This window comes from Acinonyx jubatus, chromosome F2, assembly GCF_027475565.1.
Source record: "Acinonyx jubatus isolate Ajub_Pintada_27869175 chromosome F2, VMU_Ajub_asm_v1.0, whole genome shotgun sequence".
In the NCBI taxonomy this organism is placed as follows: Eukaryota; Metazoa; Chordata; class Mammalia; order Carnivora; family Felidae; genus Acinonyx; species Acinonyx jubatus.
Genome location: NC_069394.1, coordinates 75,198,622 through 75,220,799, shown reverse-complemented (window position 1 = coordinate 75,220,799; position 22,178 = coordinate 75,198,622). Strand labels below are relative to the sequence as shown.

The 22,178-nt window shown below is 42.4% G+C and overlaps 1 protein-coding gene across 1 annotated transcript in view; it reads left to right on the top strand.

The window, feature by feature from the left end:
• Nucleotides 1-8,942: 8,942 nt before the first annotated feature.
• LOC128312798 (polycystin-1-like) overlaps nt 8,943-22,178 on the top strand; it is a 95,064-nt gene continuing 81,828 nt past the window's right edge. The window contains exons 1-3 of the mRNA XM_053208185.1: nt 8,943-12,275; nt 14,335-14,393; nt 15,087-15,131. Of these exons, the coding sequence (XP_053064160.1) occupies nt 14,348-14,393; nt 15,087-15,131 (91 nt within the window). The 5' untranslated portion in view covers nt 8,943-12,275; nt 14,335-14,347. The remainder of the gene's footprint in view (nt 12,276-14,334; nt 14,394-15,086; nt 15,132-22,178) is intronic.

The window sequence follows — 22,178 nt, the reverse complement described above, 5'->3', positions numbered from 1 at the left end:
TGAAACTAAAAATAGGGACTATGTCACCCTTGGATGTATTTAAAAAAAAAAAAGACTCCCAGACCAGTTTGAGAGTGCTATTTCTCACACTTTTTTGTAGTTGAAGTTCATGAATTATCTCGAAACATCAGAGATCTTAAAGATCACCTAAGCCTTCTGTTGTCACTGCAGATTACGGAGACACTTCCATCAGAATGCAGACGAAAGCTGGATCCGCTTTGGAGAAGGGAGTGAACAAAATTGTGCCTGACTTTTGCCACCACAAGTGAATTAACTTTGAGGAGAAAAGCAGAAACAAAGTTTTAGATAGCATGAGGTTATCGTTACACCGAGTGATCAGTGAAGTTACCCCTACAGGATCCTCCTAGCTTCCCATCAGTCCTAGACTGTTCCACCCTCCCCTTTTGTGATCAACATCACTTGGTGATGGTGAAGCCCATCTCTCCTGGGTGCCAGCTAGTCGGTCTCTCTGTGTGCTGCGTCACGTCGGGCTGCGTGCGCTGATTTCACAAGCCGTCTTCACGATGGATCTTCAGTCCATCACTGTATGTAGCATTTATGAGAGAATGGGAAGGGCGCATTATGGATGAGATTAAAATCAGACAGGAGGTACAATTGCCATCAGCGTGTACTTCAGGGGAAAAAAGTGGGTTTAGTGGTATGTTTTGAAGTTCAGCATCAGAGATACGAAAGTATTTTTCTTCCCTGGCTCATTTTAGATTTCATATTTTTCTGTTGTTTTCCTCAATGAATGGAGTGGAATGGGGAATGCCAAATGATGTCAAGAGTTTTGCAGTTCAGAAACTGTGACAACAGTCTTCTGGTTTATTACCAGAGTGGTTTTACGTGAGCCACAGCTCACATCTTTAGCCACTGATGGTGCTGGTATTGTCATCTTCTCTGCAGAGGGTCCAGTGGATAACCAAGAGACAGCAACATATATAACAGACCTAATTTAATTCTACCTTCAGAACCAAAGTTAGTTTAAGAGACAAGAAGTAACCAGAAAGCCGAGTCAGGCAATCTCTCTGGACCTTGATGTATTATAGTTTGGATTTGCTCCAAAGCAGACCATAACACAAGGACATACAGGGGATTTATTTGGGGGACAGTCACAGTGAGTACCTTTGGAATGAAGGAGTAGACAAAATGAGGCTGGAAAGAGAGAAAAGTCAAGGTAGGGACATTAATGACCTAGAATTCCTTCTTGGGACCTTGAGAAACTCTGCAGGACACCCCTCAAGCCTGTCCCACAAGGGGGAAGCCCTCAGGCAAAGAGGCAGTGAGACAGGGGGTTGAGGAAGAAAGCTGTCAGCATGCCTGAGTTATGTACCAAAGCAGCAGGGGACCAGAAAGGGACCTAGAAGACAGTGGGTGGGGCTACAAGCACATCTCCTGCAACCAGTGATGTGTATTGTGAAATGTCCCTTGTAAAGGCTCACTGGGGATTGAAGCACAAGAAGGCTGTCCAGGCGCACCTGAGAACACGCACAATCGTAGTCTGGTTTACAGAAACACCCCTGGACTAGTAATGTTGTGAGTTTGGCCTAAAGATTTCCATTAATAACAAACACGGCATCAAGAGTTAACAGCAGTAGGTCTTCAAATATAACATTGAAATTCAAACTGGTAACAGTGTGGCAGCTGGTAAGACCACGTAACCCTATAGGAAACACAAAGCATTACGGGATTTGTATTGTTACCACAAAGTAGGGTCACAGTGGCTAGTAGTCAGCTGTCATTTCTGGGATCATTGCGGACTTGATTAAATTCATGATCCTTTCCTCAGGTAATTTTAGGTGGTTTTTCTCAACAAGAATCTATGAAGAAGTAATGTGTGAAGGAGTTCTTTTGATTCCACCCAGAACAGCACGTCCTTTGGGTCCTACCCCTCTCTAGAAACGTTAGTGAGTGTTTGACATGACAAAGTGACTCTGTTTAGGAGTGAAGATGCCAGGATGCCCTTCCACAACAAGCCCAAGAATGTGCTCTATATATTATTTACAGAGGAAAGTACAGGAGAGGATGTGTTGAAGCATGGAAAAAAGGAAGGAGGGAGGGAAGGAAGGAGGGAAGGAAGAGAGAGAGGAAGGGAGGAAGGAAGGAGGGAAGGAAGGAAGGAAAGGAGGGAGGGAGGGAGGAAGGAAGGAGGGAAGGAAAAGAGAGAGGGAGGGAGAAAGGAAGGAAGGAAGAGAGAGGAAGGGAGGGAGGGAGGAAGAAAAAGGAGGGAGGGAGGGAGAAAGGAAGGAGGGAGGGAGGGAAGGAATGAAGGAAGGGGGGGAGGGAGGAAGGAGGAAGGAAGGAAGAGAAAGGAAGGGAAGAAGGAAGGAGGGAATGAAGGAAGGAAGAGAGAGGAAGGGAGGGAGGGAGGAAGAAAAAGGGAGGGAGGGAGAAAGGAAGGAGGGAGGGAGGGAAGGAATGAAGGAAGGGGGGGAGGGAGGAAGGAGGAAGGAAGGAAGAGAAAGGAAGGGAAGAAGGAGGGAATGAAGGAAGGAAGAGAGAGGAAGGGAGGAAGGAAGGAAGAGAGAGGAAAGGAGGAAGGAAGGAGGGAAGGAAGGGAGGGAGGGAGGGAGGAAGGAAAGGAAGGAAGGAAGGAAGGAAGGAAGGAAGGAAGGAAGGAAGGAAGGAAGGAAGGAAAGGGAAAATTTGTTTCTACATGTCTCCAAATATATCAACATGCATGGAAACAAAACTGGTTTTACATATTAGGGCTCATGGTTTTCAATCTGACCACCTACTAAACTGTGTCACAGGAGCAGGAATCTGAGTAAGAGAAAAGCCACAAACCAGAAGCCTTTGTAGAAGGGTTTATGTCTTACATTAGAAACTACCACAAATGGGTAAAATAAAACTGCAGAAGAGAAAAAAAACCACAGAATTTTATTTTGATAGATAAAAGTAACTTGCTTATCTTCTTTCCTTCTTTCCCCTTTTGATGCTAACTGTGGTAACATTATCTCTTCTAAAGTAGCGGCTGCTGCTGGCCGTCCTCGGCCTCTTACTGCCTGCATTTGCCGTGTGGGGACTCACGTTATTTCCGTGGGGCTTTTCTCTGCCTCCTGCACCAGATCGATACGTGGCAAGTGGAAAGCAGTGTCTCTCGGCAAACTTCAGAAGGTGCTGCTGCGCTGTGAGGCCAGTGACAAATCCCAGTACGGGTGTTGTGACAAGGTCATGGCCAGAGAGCCTGGTGCCGCACCCGAGCCTGTCTTCACCTGTGAAAGGTAGTGCTGGTCCCTCTGGTACCTCAAAGAGTGTGCTGCGATGTGGGTAATGCTGTGTGTGCGTGAGCTGGTGTGCGTTCAGGTGTGGGGGTTTGTGTCGCTTACCCAGTATTCCACATCATCTTTACTCATTGATTGTTTGAATGACCTATCGCTAAGCATCGCAAAGAAATCTTATCGTCATTTCTCACTATTTCGGTGTGCTCTATATATCACACGAGGATCAAAAGTTTAATCCTGGAAATTTTTACCTCCATCATGGTAATGTTTGTTTAAATGTTGGCTTTACTTTACTTCCATTACTTAAAATTGTAGTGTTATACCAATTTCATAAGGGAACTTAGCAAGAATTGTGGCAAGAACTCTCGGAATTGAACCTGTGAAAGACAAAGATTAAAGTCTAGATAACAGGCTTTCCCTTGAGCCTCATGACATGTAACATTGTGTAAATTTAAGGTATACAATGTGATATTTTGATACTTTTGTATATTGTACTATGATTGCCTTTGGAACAATGTTGATTACGTTACAGCATTACCGTACAATTTTGTCTGTATTCATCACACTGTACATTAGGTCTCTGTGGCTTGCTTACTGCTCCCTGCAAGTTTGTATCCTTAAGTACCATCGGTCTCATCCCCGTCCACTCCCCGTCCTTTGATAGCCATTTCTGACCGGGTCCTACTGCCTCCAGATTCAAGCCTTGCTCTCTAGACCCTTGAGTCTTCTCTCTCCAGAAGCTCCCAGCTGGGTATTGATGCTTGGTTCTCACCACAGGGAAGAGGGTGGGCCCCAGACCCAGGAACGGGATTGAATTACGATAGGGTTCTACACAAAACTCCAATCTATTGTACACATGGAGGAAGAAACCTGGGGTTCTGTTTTGCAATTTTGAATCCTCAATGTTGGGGCCCTACGGCCTTCTTTCAACAGATCATAGATAATCAACAGGAAACGAGGCACAAAAAATTATAGACAAAGAATGGCTTTCAGGTTCAGGCATATAGATTCGGAGACGTCAAAACAACTGCAACTTGAATTGCGAAGCCAAAAACAGAGCAGAAGACAGTGAGTCAATTCAGCTAAAAAATCTTAAATGCATGCCACTAAAAACCACAAGCCAGAGATGACTGGGGGCGACTAACCGAGCAGGAGCAGTGGGAACCACAGCGGGCTGTCCCCCTCTTGGGCCTTTGTAGTCGTTGAATTCAGTCAGTTCCTTTTCACAGGGCCTGTTTAACACACCCCTCCTTTTCTGTTATCGCTTCCTTTATTCCGGTTGTGCCCTGGACTAGACTGTCGAGGTAGGTTCTGGACTGTCTTGATTCCTTCTCTTCTGGTCCTCCCTGCTGGCCACTCTCTTAGGACTCTGACTCTGCTGAGGCACTTTCTAGCTAATCCGGCTCTGACACAAGCATCATTCTGACTTTAGCTTATCTCTTCTTCTTTCATTTTTCTCCTGCTCTGTTTTATAATTTTCTTGAGTACTTCTTGCAACAGTTTTGTCCTGAAAGTTTTCAAGAAACAGAAAAAATGCAAGGATGATGTTGTTCCTAAGACAGTGTTTCAATGACGTCATTCCCCTGTTCAAAAATCGTCAATAATCTCTATTACCTACCAACAAACAAACCAAAACAGCCTCATGACCTTTCTATTGAAGGCTTTGACTCCATTCCCACCCTCCCCCGTTTGTTTTCATAACTGTCCTCTTGCCAGATCTCGGTGATATGAGACCATCTCTCGTTGCTGGAACAAGTTCTGTTCCATTTTGCTTCTGTCCCTTGGAGTTTGCTGCCTTTCACTCAGGAAGGCCCATTCTTCCTTTAAGTTCCTATTCAAATTCTCCTGCCAGCATGACCTAACTGGCCCCACCAGAAACACTTCTCCTTCTCCCAGTGCTTTTTCAGAACGTAGCATATACACAGAACCGCCATTTGCTGAGTGACAAATATGCTGGAAGGGACTGAGTGTCACCTCCCAGCCTCTCCCACCTGCAGCATACGGGCATCACAGGGGCAGAAGGGAAGCTGTATTTTATTCCTCGCATCACAAAAGCTAGGGAGTGATTCATCTACGATATTCTTCTTGGGTTCTAGTATACTTTGGCACATTAATACAGTTGATTTATTTTTATTTTATTGAGAATTCTTAAATATTTATTTTTCGGAGGGAGACAGAGAGAGAGACAGAGAGGCAGACAGAGAGGGAGACACAGAATCCGAACGGGCTCCAGGCTCCGAGCCGTCCGCACAGAGCCCGACGCAGGGCTCGAACCCGCAGACGTGAGATTGTGACCTGAGCTGCAGTTGGACACCTAACCGATGGAGCCACCCGGGTGCCCCTGATTCTTTTTTAAATGTGAACTCTTCTCGGGGTTATTTAGATGTGTTCATCACACCGTTCAGGCCTACAGGTACGTACCCTGTCATCAGTGTTGCCAGCCCTGGCCACCATCACCCCCACTGCCTCCACCATCACTCCCTGCACCACCTTAGGTCATGTCTGCATTAAGCTAATACATCCTTGTCTGGAACGAAGAAACACAAGTGATGGCTAAATGTAGTTTCACCGGATTGAGGCTGAAGAGAGTTTAATTACGAAATACGCGAACTGACCAAAAGTGACACAACAGATACGCACCGTTCCGACACAACCGACTGATGATACTTGGTGTCCCGCTCACAGTAATAGGTCCTGAGAAAATGGTAGCCGATGCCCATTCACACAACACCCTGATGAGGAAAGTGAGTTGCAAAAATCACTCCCTCCTGTCTGTCGGTGTGAAAAGATGAGGCAGATCCTGTTTTCTTAATTCTCAAAGAAGCAGAACAGTAGCGGCACCAAGAATAGAACCCAGGCCCAGCAGGCTCCTTTCTACGACAGAAGAGGACCTCGAGGCAGCTGCCGGGCGGTTGCTTCTGTGCCTTCAGAGCCTCTCTCTGCATGTGAAAGGTCAAGGACAGCTTATTGTCAGCAAGGCAGGTGTGAGTCTGGAAGGCCGCTCTAATAGGACGGGAGACCCACGCTGCACGCAGGAGCTGGACGGACCTCTTCTCTTTTGGGACTGCCCGGCCTCCTCTCAGGCCTGATGGGGAGCCGGCCGCCGTGGGGTGCCGGGTGCATTCATGACGGCTAATGAGTTCTGGGGTGCAGGCAGCAGAGACGCTCAAGTGTATACATCACAGGGGAAACGGAAAGAAAATCTCGGTACGCTTCTGATGCTCCCTCACAGGACCAGAATGTGCAGCACAGCTGAATTAGGGCCGAGAGAAAGACCACCGAGCGTTCGTTCCTTTTATAAGTTGAGCGGGAAAACGTGAACTAGAACGCACAGCTACAGGAAGAGGACGCTTTTGTGCATCACAGACGCTTCCTGCGAGCATTTGCGTTTCCTTTTCTTTTTTCTTGTCTCCTCTTCAACTCGACACCCACATCCTTATGGTTTTGTTTTGTTTCTATACCTGAGGATTTTATTTTTCTGCTTTTTGTACATTTCTCATAGATAAGAGTACACACCGCTGGATTTCTACCCTTTCCGCACAAGGGTTGGCGGTTTGAGTTTGGGGCGAGCAAAATTGGTGTCTAAATCATCTGACCATGAACTGAAGTAAATACTCTAATTTACTATTTGTATTCGTTTCCTATGACTGCCGCAATAAATCCCCACAAGCTTGGTGGCTTAAAACAAGAGAAATTTGTTCTCTCCTCATTCTGGACGCCAGAAGTCCGAAATTCAGGTATCAGTGGGGTCGTGCTCCCCCTGCGGTCTCTGGGGAATGAACTTTCTGTGCCTCTTGTAGCTCCCGGTGACCAGTTGGTAGCCTTGGTGGAGAGCTGTGTCCCTCTACTCTCTGCCTCTGCGGTCACGTGGCCGTTCGTGTTCTTTATCTATGTGTCTCTGTGTCACTTCTCTTCTTATGGGGACTTAGCCATTCAACGAGGACTCACCCTGCTCCAGTATGACCTCGCCTTAGTTTATTGCATCTACAAACAGCCTATCCTCACATAAGGTCCGTTCTGAGCTTCTGTGTGGATACGAGTATTTGGGGGCCCTGTTGAATCAAGTACGCTATTTGAGTGGCTCTCACGATGTACTATCCACCACAAGATATATTAGCATTAGATTAGAGGTTTCCAGATTTTTCTGTATGTTACCAGACTTATACATGTGTGTGCATGCATGTGTATAGACTTTTAATATTGACATCACCGAAAAGAAGTTAGTATCTACCTTTTAATAGAAACAATGTTATTTACCAATATATTGGATAACCCACTTGACCTAGGTGGGTCTAGATTCACAAATGGTTAATGGCAGAGTTCTTCAGCCTGAGGACAATGAGGGCCAAGAACCTCTCAGCGCTGCCTTCATTACTCCTCACTGGCTTCGGAAATGAAATTGGCATTAGCTTGTGGGAGCAGGTTAGGTGAAATAAAGACCCACCTAAGGGCAGTTCTAAATAGAAGGTGATTTATGGAGGAAAAATTGAAATGTTAAATACAAATAAATGATATTTTGAAAAACTCTCTAACTTGACTTGCCAAGGCAGAACAGCGTGACCTGCTTTGTCCTCTCAGAAGCAAATTGTGGTCAGATAGGTGGAGTGACCCTAAAGCGTATTATCCTAAGGAATAAGGACAGGATGCTGCACAGTGTTCCTCAGAGTTGGTATCGCAGCTAACACTTCTAAAGTGTTCCAGCCTCATTTCCAGTCAGGTTTTTTTTCTTTTTTCTTTTCTTTTCTTTTCTTTTTTTTTTTTTTAGGAAGGTTGAGATCATTTCCTTTATGTAAAAGTAGAAGAAAAGAAGACTGCAAAAGCTCTCCTCTCTGGGTAGACTAGACTATCAGCAAATCCTGGGTACTTTCTGTAAATGGAATGCTGCCTCCACTCAAGGCCCACACCCACCATTTCGGAATCCTGAACATCGTCTGATTGTTGAAAACAGGGTCTGTTTCTCCATTAAAATAATCGTGAGCCCTGCAGGCATGCGAGGCAGGCATTTGAGCCGAGTGGGTAGGGAGGCCTTTGTCACACCCTCGAGACAGCACCCTTTGCAGCTCACACCAGCCTCACGCGCCCTGGGGGAGACTCCGTGCTTCTCCGCTCCTGGTCGGCCCTGGGTGTTCCTCTCAGCTGGTGCTGTGCCACCTGAGTTTGCCCAACCTCTGGTCCTCTCCTGGTGCCTGGAGTCTTGTGGGCTCTCACTCTGTTTACTCGTGAATCAACACGAGGTTGTGTCCCCTGTACCGGGGGGTCTCTCCTAAAGCTTCAGGTTGGGCCAACTGTCCCTTCCTTCCCTATTTTTACCAAAGTACGTATTGTTAACTCAACACTCACTTTCCGTAGTTGTATTTGTGTATTTATGTCTATGTGACTTCTAGCTCTCACAAGACTTTCTTCAGGTCAGACTTACGTCTTATGTTTCTATTCAATCCCTACCGTATATCCTGAAATACAATAGCTTAAAGTTACATACCTACTGAACTGAACCGAAGGGCATGCATTAATGAAGACACTATAAGCCCTAAGGCAAATCACCTTAAATGAAGAATTGGGCAAGCCCTAAGGCAAATCACCTTAAATGAAGAATTGGGCATTAGAACATGGAATCTAAAAGGTCTACATATGTATAAGACATGTATAAACAAAATTATCACTTAATACATATTTTGAAGTATTAATACAATACCAAAGAGTGATTCTTTTTTTTTTAACGTTTATTTATTTTTGAGACAGAGAGAGACACAGCATGAACGGGGGAGGGGCAGAGAGAGAGGGAGACACAGAAACTGAAGTGGGCTCCAGGCTCTGAGGGGTCAGCACAGAACCAGACGCAGGGCTCGAACTCACGGACCGAGAGATGGTGACCTGAGCCGAAGTCGGCCGCTTCACCGACTGAGCCACCCAGGTGCCCCAAGAGTGATTCTTAAAGTGAGCCCAGAAGTGTAATATTCCACTGGTATAGATATTTTTGTCAATGAACCGTTTATTTGTCTCACGATATCTCGGTCTTGAAAAACTCTCACGTTACTGGTTGATTAACCACAACTGGGACTTTTGTGTCTTCACCGTCTGGCAGAGAGGGGCGCAATCTCTGTGGTTTCATCTCTGTGGCTCAGGCATTGGCAGGGCTGCATTAGACGCAAGAGGCTCTTAAACGGAAGCAAGGTTGATGATCCCCTGTCTACCATTCCGTCATGATCATTCACAAAGCATCTTCCGTGCTTAGTTGCCTGTGCCAGTTCTGGTGTTTATTTTCTGGCGTGTCTTCCGAGGAAATCACACATGAAGGTCTATGCCCTTAGAAGGGGGTCATCAACACCCTCAGTGTCCATAGGACAGACTTATCCCAGAATGTTGTAGGTGCTCAGGAAGCGTGTGCTAAATTTGAAGAATTTGTGAATGAATCATAAACTAAGTTATAGACAGGGCAGGATTGAGTTTGTGGAGAGGGTCAGGAAGGGACTCAGGGCAGCCCAGTTTAAAGGGCACGCTTCTTCACATCACCATAGTGGACAAGGGAAGTGTTACACCCAGGCCAGCTATGTGTTAAGGTGTTAGTTTGTAGTGCCACGTGTAAAATGAGTTGACCCCTCCTGTCTCCCCAACAGCCTTTCTAGTCTTCTCTCCTAATTCTCCCCAATAAAGTGCATTTTGCTCTCTTCCGTAGACATTCTCCAGGGACATTAATACTCTCTTACCGCACAGGTCTTAGCTCATTTTATTCTTTCCTCTGCTTGGTGAAATCCTTATCCTTCAAGGCTCAGTATACAATGCTGTCCATGCCACGAAGCATTCTCTGCTTGCCCAACCAGAAGTGTTTCTCTTTACAGTTCTTTAGAGCTTTACTTACACCTCTGTGCAATACTTACCACACAGCGTCATCTACTGTCATTGTTTACAAATGTGTTTGTCTCAGGTACTTGATGATAAGCTTCTTAAGCTTCTCATACATTTGTTTTTATTGTCCAACATGGTTTCTTGCACCAAGCACAGACTTGGCCAATACTGGAAGGAAGGAAGGAAGGAAGGAAGGAAGGAAGGAAGGAAGGAAGGAAGGAAGGAACTGAGAGAAGAGAGAAGGAGGGAGGGAAAAAGGAGTGGCAAGAAGGGAGGGAGGACTAATAAAAAGCAGTGGAAGAAACTTTAGAGGTCTCCTCCTCTTTATATCAGTTTCCTCTGTAACATCCTCAGGTGTTTCAGTAAAAATTGTTTATGTATTTGTTTATTTTGAAAATAATTCAGCTTATGTACTAAGAGTTTTATTTTCCCTTTCTGGGAAATAGGGGAAATGATCGATAAGAAAGGACACTGAAATTTTGACAAAATACAGAAATGTAAAATACTATTTTTATAGGGAGAAAATAATAAAAATTATCACGAGACAGTGAGCAATCACTTAACTTTACTGATTTTTTTTCCCCTGAAAGAGGCCACTATTAATCATTTCTTGCTATTCTGAGCATGTATTTGTGCTGCTGCAGATTTCCGGGCTCTTTTTGTCAGTTCGAGCCATTCTTCAGTATGGAAGTGACAAGTGGTGATGGTGGGAAACTGACAGAATGAGGCGCAGGGATGAGTCTTGCTCATTTTTCGGGATGGGGGTGGAGACGTAGAACCTTCTTACAAGCATTTAGTATTTCTTCTGCCGTTTTCGATGTGAGTGAATGGTGGCCGTATCTAAAATATATCTCAGACAAAATCTCCTCTATGTCACCTTTTTATGCCCCTTCCCCCCAAAAACAGCCCACATATTTAAGGGCGACATCACTCATACATATTCCATGGTTGTCCACTTTAACCTTAAAAGGCTAGAGAAATTTCTTTTCTTTCTGTGTTTGTATTTTCTAGCTAGCCAGCGAAAGGGAAGCCCCTGGTGGTCTGGGGGTATTTAAGCATGCTTCTGCTGGTGGCTGCAAAATGTGTGTGGTGTTTGTTCTTGGGCAAGCAGGCTCCTCCTGCTTACCTTTTGTTCCATTCCTTTAATATCATCATGTTCCTCAAGCCATACTGCTCCAATATTTTCCTCTGTTCACTGGATTGGGGGGAATTTTCACATCCTAATGCAAACACATGGTTCACAGTCCTCAACAACTAGTCTTGGTTAATCCTCTCAGTTTCTTTTGTGGCCCATTCTGGGATAGAAATTAAGGGATGGGTGTGGACACAGACCTAGGCAGCTAGGTAGAGCCATTTTTCAGAAGAAAATATGCCTGTGCTGCAAATAAGCATCATCCACAGCAACTAAGATTTATCTTGTTCTGTTAATTAGACAGAGTTCATGAGTCAGTATCTAATGATGCTATAAAACCGTTAGCATCATAGAAATTATGGTGACTGATGGGAATTAAGAGTTCATAGTCTTGGTGATTTCAAGTTAAGAAATCCATACCTGGAACAAACCAGAGGGAATTAGCATATACACAGATTAGTAGATTTCCAGTACTCAAAAGTCTCAGTAGCTTTCAGGGCCACAACCTTGCTTTAGCCGTGTATCTTCTAAAAAAAAAAAAAAAAAAAAAAAAGAGAGAAGCCATACTAGGGACCTTCCATGCACGGACGAAACGAAAGACAAGTTGAGAGTATGACTTTGAAAATTTCAGTTGGTCAGTCGATAAAGCCTGGTTTGCTGCAAGGATGAGGAGTTCACTGAAGTTAATTTTAGAAGGGCAACTTGGAAAGTGATTCTCGTGGAAGCCATCAATAAAGAAGTAAAGCTAGACATTGTAAATTAGAAAGTCATCAGAGAGCCAGTCCCTCTGTTTGCATTTCCACAGTGTCTCTTCACTGAACATCTTTGTTCTGCCTCTCTACACCAGCTTCTTCTCTCTGTGCGCTGGCTTTTCTCTGCCGTATCTTTGGCTTGGGCTCCAAAATGCCACCTGGCCTTAACATACAGATGCTGTGAAGCCTCCGTTGTCCGTGCCTTCTGATGACAGTTTCTGTGTCTCTTGTGTGAAAATATGAAGACCGATTGAGTAAGCATGGATCAGGTGTCCCTATCTGCCCCAGTCAGCTATGGTAAGAGGCAGGACTTCTGGTGTAAAGGTTAGTGTTCACGGTCTACTTCTTTATGACATATTTGCAAAGCAGGGGCATGGCAGTCACCCCAAATGGAACTGTAACCCCAGCTAAGTACAAAGTACTGGGTTTGGCAGTGAGAAGATACAGTAGTGACAGATATTTGGTGGCCATTTGTCACACATCAGATACTGTGATAAATTTATGTATCTAATCTTGTATCCCTATTGTGTAGCCACCATTATTATCTACAGTTTACAAATGAGGAAATCGAGGCTCACAGAGACGAAGATTGCTAATCAGTGGCTAAGCAGTGTGGAACCAGGCAGTCTGACCGTGCGTGAAATCCAAAGACTATGTTCTTCAACATAAAGTTGACCTGCTTTGTTCTGGCTTATCGGGGAAACTGTGGAGACGACCATCTTGCTGCAAAGACAGGATACATAGACCAAAAGAAAGCAAAATTGCATAATCGGGCTAAATAAACACATAAAGTAAGTTATACGTGTTATTAGATTTCAGAAAAGGGAAAGAAAGAACACTGAGCGAAAGTGATCAGAAGGAAATAGGAGCTCTCAAAGCTTTGGAAAAACAGAGAGATGAGCTGTCCTGAGAGCTGAGGTGAACACAGTCCACCTTTTTACCCTGCCTGTTAGCATAGTCTGGAGATTTCAAGACCAGAGTGGTGGAGTGAGTCCCGCAGCCCCACCTCTGCATCACTCGACACTCTCAGCTCCAGTGACCTCCCCTTCAGTGACCCTCACACGGGGTCCACTCCCCTTTGCCCCCGTGTCCTTCCCAGCAGCCTCCTGTGCTTCAGCCATGTGGAACCTTGTCTGTGTACCTTTGCCGATGCTGTTTTCTCTCCCTGTGATGCCCTTCCCAATCTCTGGTTTGCCTGTCAGACCTCTCCTTACCCTCCGCCCTTCGGATCAAGTATCACCTCTTTGTTGACATTTGTTTGTTCTTCCTTTGTACTTCCCCATTGTTGCCATTCAGGCTTGGTCAGCCTCCTTTTCTCTTCCTACAATATCTGCAAGTATTTCTATACATCCACCTATAACTCTTTGTACATCGATACCTTTACATGTCTGTTTCCACATTTCACACTGAGATTCCTTCAGCTCAGGCTCCCTGTCTCTATTGTTCTTCCTGTGTCCCCAGCACTTAGCAAAGGACCTGGTGCACAGAAGGCACTTTCTAAACACTTATTGAATAGACGGATGGAAGGAATGGAAGTATGTTTGTGAGATAACAATAACTGTGCTTATTATGATATAATAGTAACATTTATGTACCACTTAATAGTCCATAAAGTATGTTTACGTGACTGTTGACTTCAGCTTCACAGCAGCTCTGTGAGACAGATAACTTAGTCAAGGAAATGAAGCTTTAAGAGGGTAATGTCACAAAGCCAGAAAATGATAACGTTGGTTTTCTGAGTTTAGCCTTGGCTTTTTCAACGACATGGAGCTTCTAACACAGAAGTTTGGCTGATTTAGAGGGAAGTTGTCAGGATGAGCTATTATTTAGCATAAGCACATTTTCCAAAGTGGTAATATTTTCATCAAGTTTTAAGGTAATACCGTTATTCTTTAAGGAGGAAGAGATATTAGAGGAAGTCATGTGAAAGCAAGATAGAGACCTCCATAGAAGATGTATGAAAATGAGGGAACTTCTTTTTCTGGGCCAATGGGTGGGCCACCCTTTCTAGCCTAGCCCAGGTATCGGGTTCAGTCTTAGACTAGCCCTTGCCTTCATCACAGCTTGGTGGGGCAGGTCTCTGCTGGAGCCCCAGGTGCGTTTACGAGTGTTGTGACTGAGCACTGATAAACCCGGAGAAGTAGGTGGTTAGCAGGTTTAGCAATTTACATGTTCTATTCTTCAAGCCACGGTTATGATATCGTTCTTACCACAATCAGGAGTACACGGTAGATTGGATTGTTTGACTTTATAAAAAGCTGTTTTTTTAATAGTTACCTTTTCATGTTCAAAATTAGTATAGAATTGAGCTTATTGGAAAAATTGAGAAAAAAATTAATTTTCTTTCTTGTTTTCTTCTTTCTTTTTTCTTTCTTTTCCTTAGATGGCTTCCCTTTATGTCTCAGGGCGTAATTCATTCAGAAATTGAACTCTGTCTTCAAGGTGAGGATTAATGAAATCTTCAGGAGAAGAAAATACAAGATGATTATTTGAAAAGTTTTTATTTAAATTCCAGTCAGTTAATATACAGTGTAATATTGGTTTCAGGAGTAGAATTCAGTGATTCATCACTTACATACACAACACTCAATGCTCATCCCACATACCCTCCTTAATCGCCATCACCCATTTAACTCATTCCCTCCCCACCACCCCTTTGGCAAGCATCACTTTGTTCTCTCTAGTTAAGAGTCTGTTTCTTGGTTTGCCTCTCTCTGTCTTTATGAAAATAGCCCAAGTGTCCATCAACTGATGAATGGATAAAGAAGATGTAATATATATGTATATATACATATACACACATATACATATATATACATACATACATACATACAATGGAATATTACAAGATGATCTTGATACTACTGGATATCATGGAACATTCCTCAGTTGTCCCCAGAATGTCCCTTTTGATAGTTTACCTTTGTATCAGATGTATAGTTATTTCTCACAGTGAAAATAAAAGCACATATAAAGATGTGTCTTGGCAACATTATATGCCCTATAATTTGTAAGTTACAAATCAACCTAAGGATTTGGCTACCATTAAAGAGTTAACTCACCCTTCATTTTCTCCCACTTACAATATCATCAGACAAATCTATTATTAACTGTACTTCACTTTTATTTTTGCAGAAATGCAAATAAATCATCAGCCTAAAATACAAGAGGAAGCAAATGGTAAATGTTGTTGCCACTTTTCATCTTCTAATCATCTGAAATGATCTATTTCTGTTTCAAGATTACCTGCCTTGTATGATTTTTAGTATGTTCTTATTGAGTTTAAACTATTGATCCAAAAATATTTAAAATGAATATAGGAACAGGCATTATATTATGGTTTGATTTATAAAGAAACTAAGATAAGTAACTTTAGCCCCAAATGCTTTTTCCCTTCAAAAGTTTAAATGTATGGATGAAATAATCATTTTCCAAATGATTAATTTCTATTAATTGTCCTTTTTTTAAACTAATTTTGCATATTGGTTCTCAGTTTTCTTTTTAAGTCTTCTGAGATTAGCTTTTTCTATTAGATCTTCTTCAAATCAACCTGCAGTTGTGTTATTAATATATTGACATTTTAAAGCTGATCTGAATGATATGGATAAATACAAATTACTAATATGCATACTCAGTGAACAAACCTTCATGTTTCCAAAACTGTTTGTTCTGTGTGGCAAGTTGAAATGAGGCAAGGGGTAATGCTAACATTATTATAGTCGTAAAGTCTTGTAGGATGGCCACTAAGATGCAAACACTGTGTCCATAAATGGCATTTGCATTTATTGTATTAGAAATTGTATTTTGGTTAATATTTTACTTTTTGTTTTCTAATTATGTAGAGAGGGTAAGCTGTGTAGGTGTCAGACTGTTAATATGGGTGTAATTTTACTATTGTTCTAGAATCTGTTAGTAACTTTAAGGGGCCTCAGAAGTTCTGTGTTTTACGGTAAGTCTGGAAGTGATAAAACTTGAAATCGCACTCTCAGTAGAAAAATTATCCATTAATCTCAGGACTTGGTGGTGACTTCATTATATATGAATAACATAGGCTAATAGTTTTGAACTGAAGGTTTTAAATAAGGTTGAAAATGTTGAAAGTCCTTTGTTAATAATAGTATCCATGTAATCAACATCAGTGATACCAAATAGAATGAGGTTGCTTAAGTAGCAGACATGTTTACCTAGGAGGTTGGTAGATACACTTTTAAAACTTTGCTAAAAATTAATTTTGATTAAATAAACTATACAAAATGTTTTCTTTATTTCTGTGGTTTTAGCTTATTTTTGTGGTCGAATTAAAATGTATTTTTTATAGTACAAATGCAGATTAATCACAGACCTTAGTTCTTGGGACACTATCCTCATTTGTCTGTGAATGGTCTTTTATTTTCTTTCATTTTTGAATTCTGAAGAATGCGATCTTTAATATTTCTTGGAATATGATTCTGGAAATACATCAGTAGTTTTACGGTTGTATGAATCAGCTGGTTTATGGTGTGGAAAGAACCTTGGGAAGTTACGTAGTCTAATCTGATGAGGCAGCATTACATTGTGGTGAAGAGCAAACATGAGGCTTAGGCTTGGAAAGTTCATGAAGCGTGTTTGTGTAATTCATGCCCTTCCGTGTAGCTGCAGTGGGAAAAAAATAGCCCAAGATCCTAGTTCGGTTTAGTGGTAGAAAGGACAAGAAGGAATCAACTGAGTTAATTTCATTTCACTTCAGGGTAGTTCACAGTAAATACAATTATGTACCATCATTAACTCCAGGCCATATTTAATAAATTCCCACAATTATCTAAGACATGTTTCCCAAACCTGATGCCTTATAAACATAAATATTTATAATTCATATAGGTAAAATAATTTATCACAGTAAAGCTGCATTTCTGAGTTAGACTGAACTTGCTCATGAATAATATGTTTTGTACATTGCAGGATTGAATTTTTCATCTGTTATCAATGCCTCTTATATCATGCTTATAGTTAGCCATTATGGTAAGCCCTCTTAGTAATTCTAATAAATGTATATTAATTTATAATATAATAAATAATTTGATAATATATACATACATTAATAAATAACAAATATATTAATCATAACTCGAATAAATTTTTACACACTTTTTGAATGATCTGTGAAGGCAGCCACATTATATGTGAATGACGATACCTTTTCTTGTCCTAGGATGCTATCTACGTCTGTACTACAATGTGGAATAGAGGCAGATGGCAACATTAATAGTGAACTTATATAGGTTTTTACTATGTCGGGTCTCCATGTTTTAGATCTATTTATTTAATCCTCACAATAACCCAGGAGGTAGACAGTATCATTGTTCCATTTACAGATGGTGAAAGTAAAGGATACACAAGGTTTTGGGTTTTTTTTTTTTTTTTTAACTCACATAAGGTGACACAGGTGGCAAATAGCAAATTTAGAGCTTGAATCCAAATAGTTTGATTCCAGAGTCCGTACTGTTCTTTTTAAAGGAACTTCTAACTGTCCCTAGTCATTCAGAATGTGTGTGTGTTTATGTATGTGTAGATATCATCTGTGTCTTTGGATTTATTTTGTTGTGTTGTGTTTCTAGTTGATTAGGCTATATTTTTAGATCTTTAGTTTTTAACCTTATTCCAGACACACATGAAAGGACGTTTTCAGTTCTCGGGGGTGTTATTGTTATTATTGTTTTATCTTTATTAATCTTTCTTCACCTAGAACCTTTGTAGAGACAGATCAGGCTTCTGCTGGGCTTCCTTTGCTTATGATTACTTGGAGCACAACCTTTCACTAAGGGCGTAGACTCTTTAGGCTTGCCTCAGAAGTCTCAGGTCCAGCTCCCAGCCTTGTGTAGCTCCAGCCTCCCGCCCCAGGCCTGGGGTGTTGACATTTACCCTAAGCGCAACTCCAGACCTAGCAGTTGCTGGTGACTTGCCACTAAATTTCTGCTGATGGCCTCTTTACTACTACTATTCTTCTTCTTCTTATTCTTCTTCTTCTTATTATTATTTTATTTGACAGTGGGGAATTTTTCTTACTTTCTTGGGAATGAAGTAGTGTACTAAAAAGGTTTTTTTTTTTTTTTCAATGTATCCAGAATTTAGTGGTATTATAGTGACAGAGCTTTACAAATACCGTCCCAAGACACTGGCTCAGAAGTATCAGAAGCTTGTCTTAAGTCAAACAGTAAATGAAAAGAACTGGTATTGGCATTCAGCTCTTAAGCATTATACACACGAAACTGCTTCACTTTAAATGGCTGAGCTACCTACAAGCTCTCAAGGGTTTCTGACCTGAGGGAGTATAAGACTCTGGGAGCACTCATTTATTTACAGGCAATGCCAACTTTTTGCAGCATGAGTATTAGCAGCTTGACAGATTATCTGGGGTAAAGATTATTCCAATATGTTCTCTCTCCTCTCAATTCTATTTTCTATACATGCTTTCAGGTCTCTCTACCCAAAGAGTGTCTGCTCTAGGAAAGAAACTGAAATTTAATTATTGGATTCACCTAACCATAATTAAGAATATAAACTATTTTATAACATCATCACACATTCCAAGTCAAGTGTAGATGGCTTTGAATTGCTCCCTGCTCTGATCACTTATGGCACAGTTTTTGGTAGTTGTGTGGATAAAGAAGTAACCACCTGAGCTCCTCTGTCAGAACCTTCTACCTGTTTGGTCAGTCTCATTTTCCGGATAGAAAGATACGCTGTGGGCACCTGAGAACCTGGGTGGGCCTGAGGGGTCAGTGTTTCAGATAGGTGCCCATGATGTTTGCAGCTGAGATGCCAGGGATACCATTTCTGGGATTGCCTCATCAGTCCCAATATAGGTAGCCTGAAACGTGGTTAACAAATTCCAGCAGGGTTAAATGGGAAAAGAGAAGTCAATGTGGGGACAAGTTTGGAACCAAAAGGAAGAAGGTGAAGTCGCAGGAATTCTCAGCTGAGGCTAGATATTTGCTGTGACTTACTGTTTGGTGCCCAGAACCTTCGACGTGGGTCTGCCAGGAAGAGTTAAGTGAGCAATGAAGGAAACGATGCAGTGTTTCCCATCCCCCCTGCTTGGCTTTGGCCTCATTTTGTCCTGACAGGAAATGGCCAGTGTTTGAATAGTCATTCATGCTGCATTGATTCTAGAAGGTAGGTTCGTATCTTTTCCTGACTGAGACAAAATACCCATAAATCAACACAGTAATTGAATATAATGGATTTGACACTAAAACAATAATATGATCTCAGCATCTTCAGAATATCCAACAGTTATGCAGAAACATTACCACAGAGAGCCTACTCTCAACCAATTTATAGTTGGAGATCATTCACAAAAAGCATAGTGCAGTTTGGGGTAAAATAGGAATAATCAAATTGCTCTTAATCTGAGGCAAGGTTCTTAAACCTTGTAACTATTGACATTTTGGGCTGGATAATTCTTCATTGTGGGGAAACTGTCAAGGATGTTTAGCAGCATCCCTGAACCTCTGCCCACTGGATGCTAATAACCTTCAGCCCCCTGTTGTGACCATGAAAAATGTCTCCAGGCTTCAGCAAATATTTTCTGGGGGGAGAAATTACCCCCAGTTGAGAACACTGACCTAGAGAATAGTGGTTTTGTTGGAAAAGGGGGCTGAGGAGCGTTGGGATGGGCAAGTCTGAGAGGTAGATGTGAAAGACTCTATTTGCTAAAATGCTGTAGCTACATTTCCTGCCCCATGGACTCTCCCAGAGCCTTGCCGATTCCCCACAAAAAGGTGCAGTCAACCCAGTTAGACCTTTGGGACTGCCTCAACTAGTAGCATGGAATGCAAGTTACGCTATGTGACATTTGTGACATTTCTGTTTTTTACTAGTAAGTAGGTCAAAAGATGTGTTAGTGCTTCTGCCCGGCTCTCTCTTGGGGGGTGTTTGCTCTTGTAGCCCAGCCACCATGCTGTAAAGAAGCCCAGAACACATGGACAGGTCTACATGGAGAGACACAAAGGCTGTTACCCTGAGCCCTGCCTGGCTGAGCTCCCGGCCAGCACCAACTTGCCAGTCACGTGAAAGAGCTATCTTGAACACAGATCCTTCTGTCTGCTGCTGAGCCACCCCTGTCAATGCCATGTGGAGCACAGATGAACTTACCCTGCCAAGTCTGGCCCACATTGCAGATTCATTGGCCAAAGAAATAATTGTTGTTTCAAGCCATTCAGTTTTTGATGGTTTGTTCCACAGCAGTAGATAACTACAGCTGTAGAACTGATGGAGGGTGGCTCACGTAGAGTGCAGATGTGAGTCGAGACATGCGTTCTGCCACTGAGGACCGTGAGTAGCGATCCTAATGACGCCAGTGATGTGGTTCTGAAGGTAGGTTTAGACCTAATAGGTTGCTTGGAAGCCAGAGCATGAAGTATTTGAGCACTGTTAGCAGATATCCAAAGAGGGGCAAGCTAAGGTGTCTAGCCGGGGTAAGGTGGATGGTCAGTGGGGGAGTTTGAAGGGAATTGGGGATAAGGACAAGGCAGAAATACCCACTGAGGAGAATCTGGAATCCAGGTTGAGGATGGCCACAGGGACCCTGAGGCACCCTGGAGGAGCCTGACACTTAGCCATTATGCTATTCCGCCTGTCAAGAATCAAGAGTTGATGTGGAATTGGACATACCAGACAGAGAGAGGCAGAGGATTCACAGCACGCTGCAGTGAACAGCGGTCATCCTAACTTAACAGTGACACGTGACAAGTTCCAACCCGCAGGGAGGCTATGGAGCACCGTGGTTACAGGTGTAGGTTCTGAATTTTGACCGCACTGCTTACTCACTGCCTGGCTTGAGGAGATCCCTGGATTTCTCTGTGCCTCAGTTGTTTCTTATAAAATAGAGGCCATAACAGGAACCGTTAGGGTTGCTGTAAGGATTAGATAAAATAATATCTACAAAACATGTAACCAGAGCCTGTACGCCTCACAACCCCAGTACGTGGTAATGTTTAACCTGCATTTTCCCTTGTGGTAAGAGGGATCAAAGGTCGTGAGCATCCAGTATCCCCCACGGCCATCAACTGTCTCTAATCACTGAGTCTTCTGTATTCAGCCCTGTAAATTGGGGTGTCCTTTACCCCATCACGCAGCAATAAATAACGAACAAAACCACAGAAGTGACAAACCATGTACCCTACACCAATATCAATGTGGAATATATCACAGATTCATTTCTGATAGTGTTTTATGCTTTTTTCCCAGACTTAAAGTGAAGAAAATGGAGTATTGTTTGAAATCATTTTATTCTAGGAAGCATAACTGTTTCTAATTCTGTATCGAATTTATCCTAATTCCTGGGCTAGTGAGCACATAATTTCTCTATTGCTTTGTATGTATAATAGGATTAATGATATTTGTCTCTTGGAAGAATAAAAATATTTGTCAAGTACTAAAAAAATTCAAAAAAAAATCTCATGATCCTCTTATGAGGTTGTATTTTGAAGGATTTGTGAGTTTATAGACAGAATTGTTTGGAGATAAAATTATCGAAAATTAGGATAAAGTAATAATTTGTCTTATTTATAATATCCTTGCCAAATCTCATTGAAATATATTTACATGCCCTTCAAAATTTGGGTGATATAAGGTCAATATTGTTTCTATTATCTTTGTGCTAATAACAAGACCAATTATGAGGCAAATAGCAATGTCCTTGTCCTTTGTACAAAAAAATACCCTAATGACAGAAGTCCTAATCAGAAGAACTTACTCTTTGTTGAGAAATAGTTGTATATTGTGCTAAAGCATTCTTAATACCTTGCATATCCTTTCTCACACGTGCAGTCTTTGCCTTTCAAACTATTTCTTAACGGATCCCCAAATATTTTCTGAATTGTTCACTCTTTCGTTTTGTTTGAGAGCCTGCTCTGGGCCAAGGGTTGTACTAGGTGCTGGGTTTACAGAGACATGTAAGACCCAAACTGGTCCTTCGAGGGGCTTACAATCTGGGTGGGTGCATAGGGGTAGGAGGGCCAGAGAGATGGCGCTTACTTATAGATCTCAGAGTTGAAGTTTGCATAGGGTCTGTTAGAGATATGGAGAGAAGGGTTCGTTCTAGTGACTGGGAGGGGTGTTTGGGAATGCTTCTTGCAGGAATTGACTTGCAGGTGAAGGCCTGGAGGTAGGACAAAGCCCTTCGAGATAGCTGAGGGATGGTGTAAGGGAAAGTGGCTGTGGGAGAGAGATTTCGGAGAGGCCAGA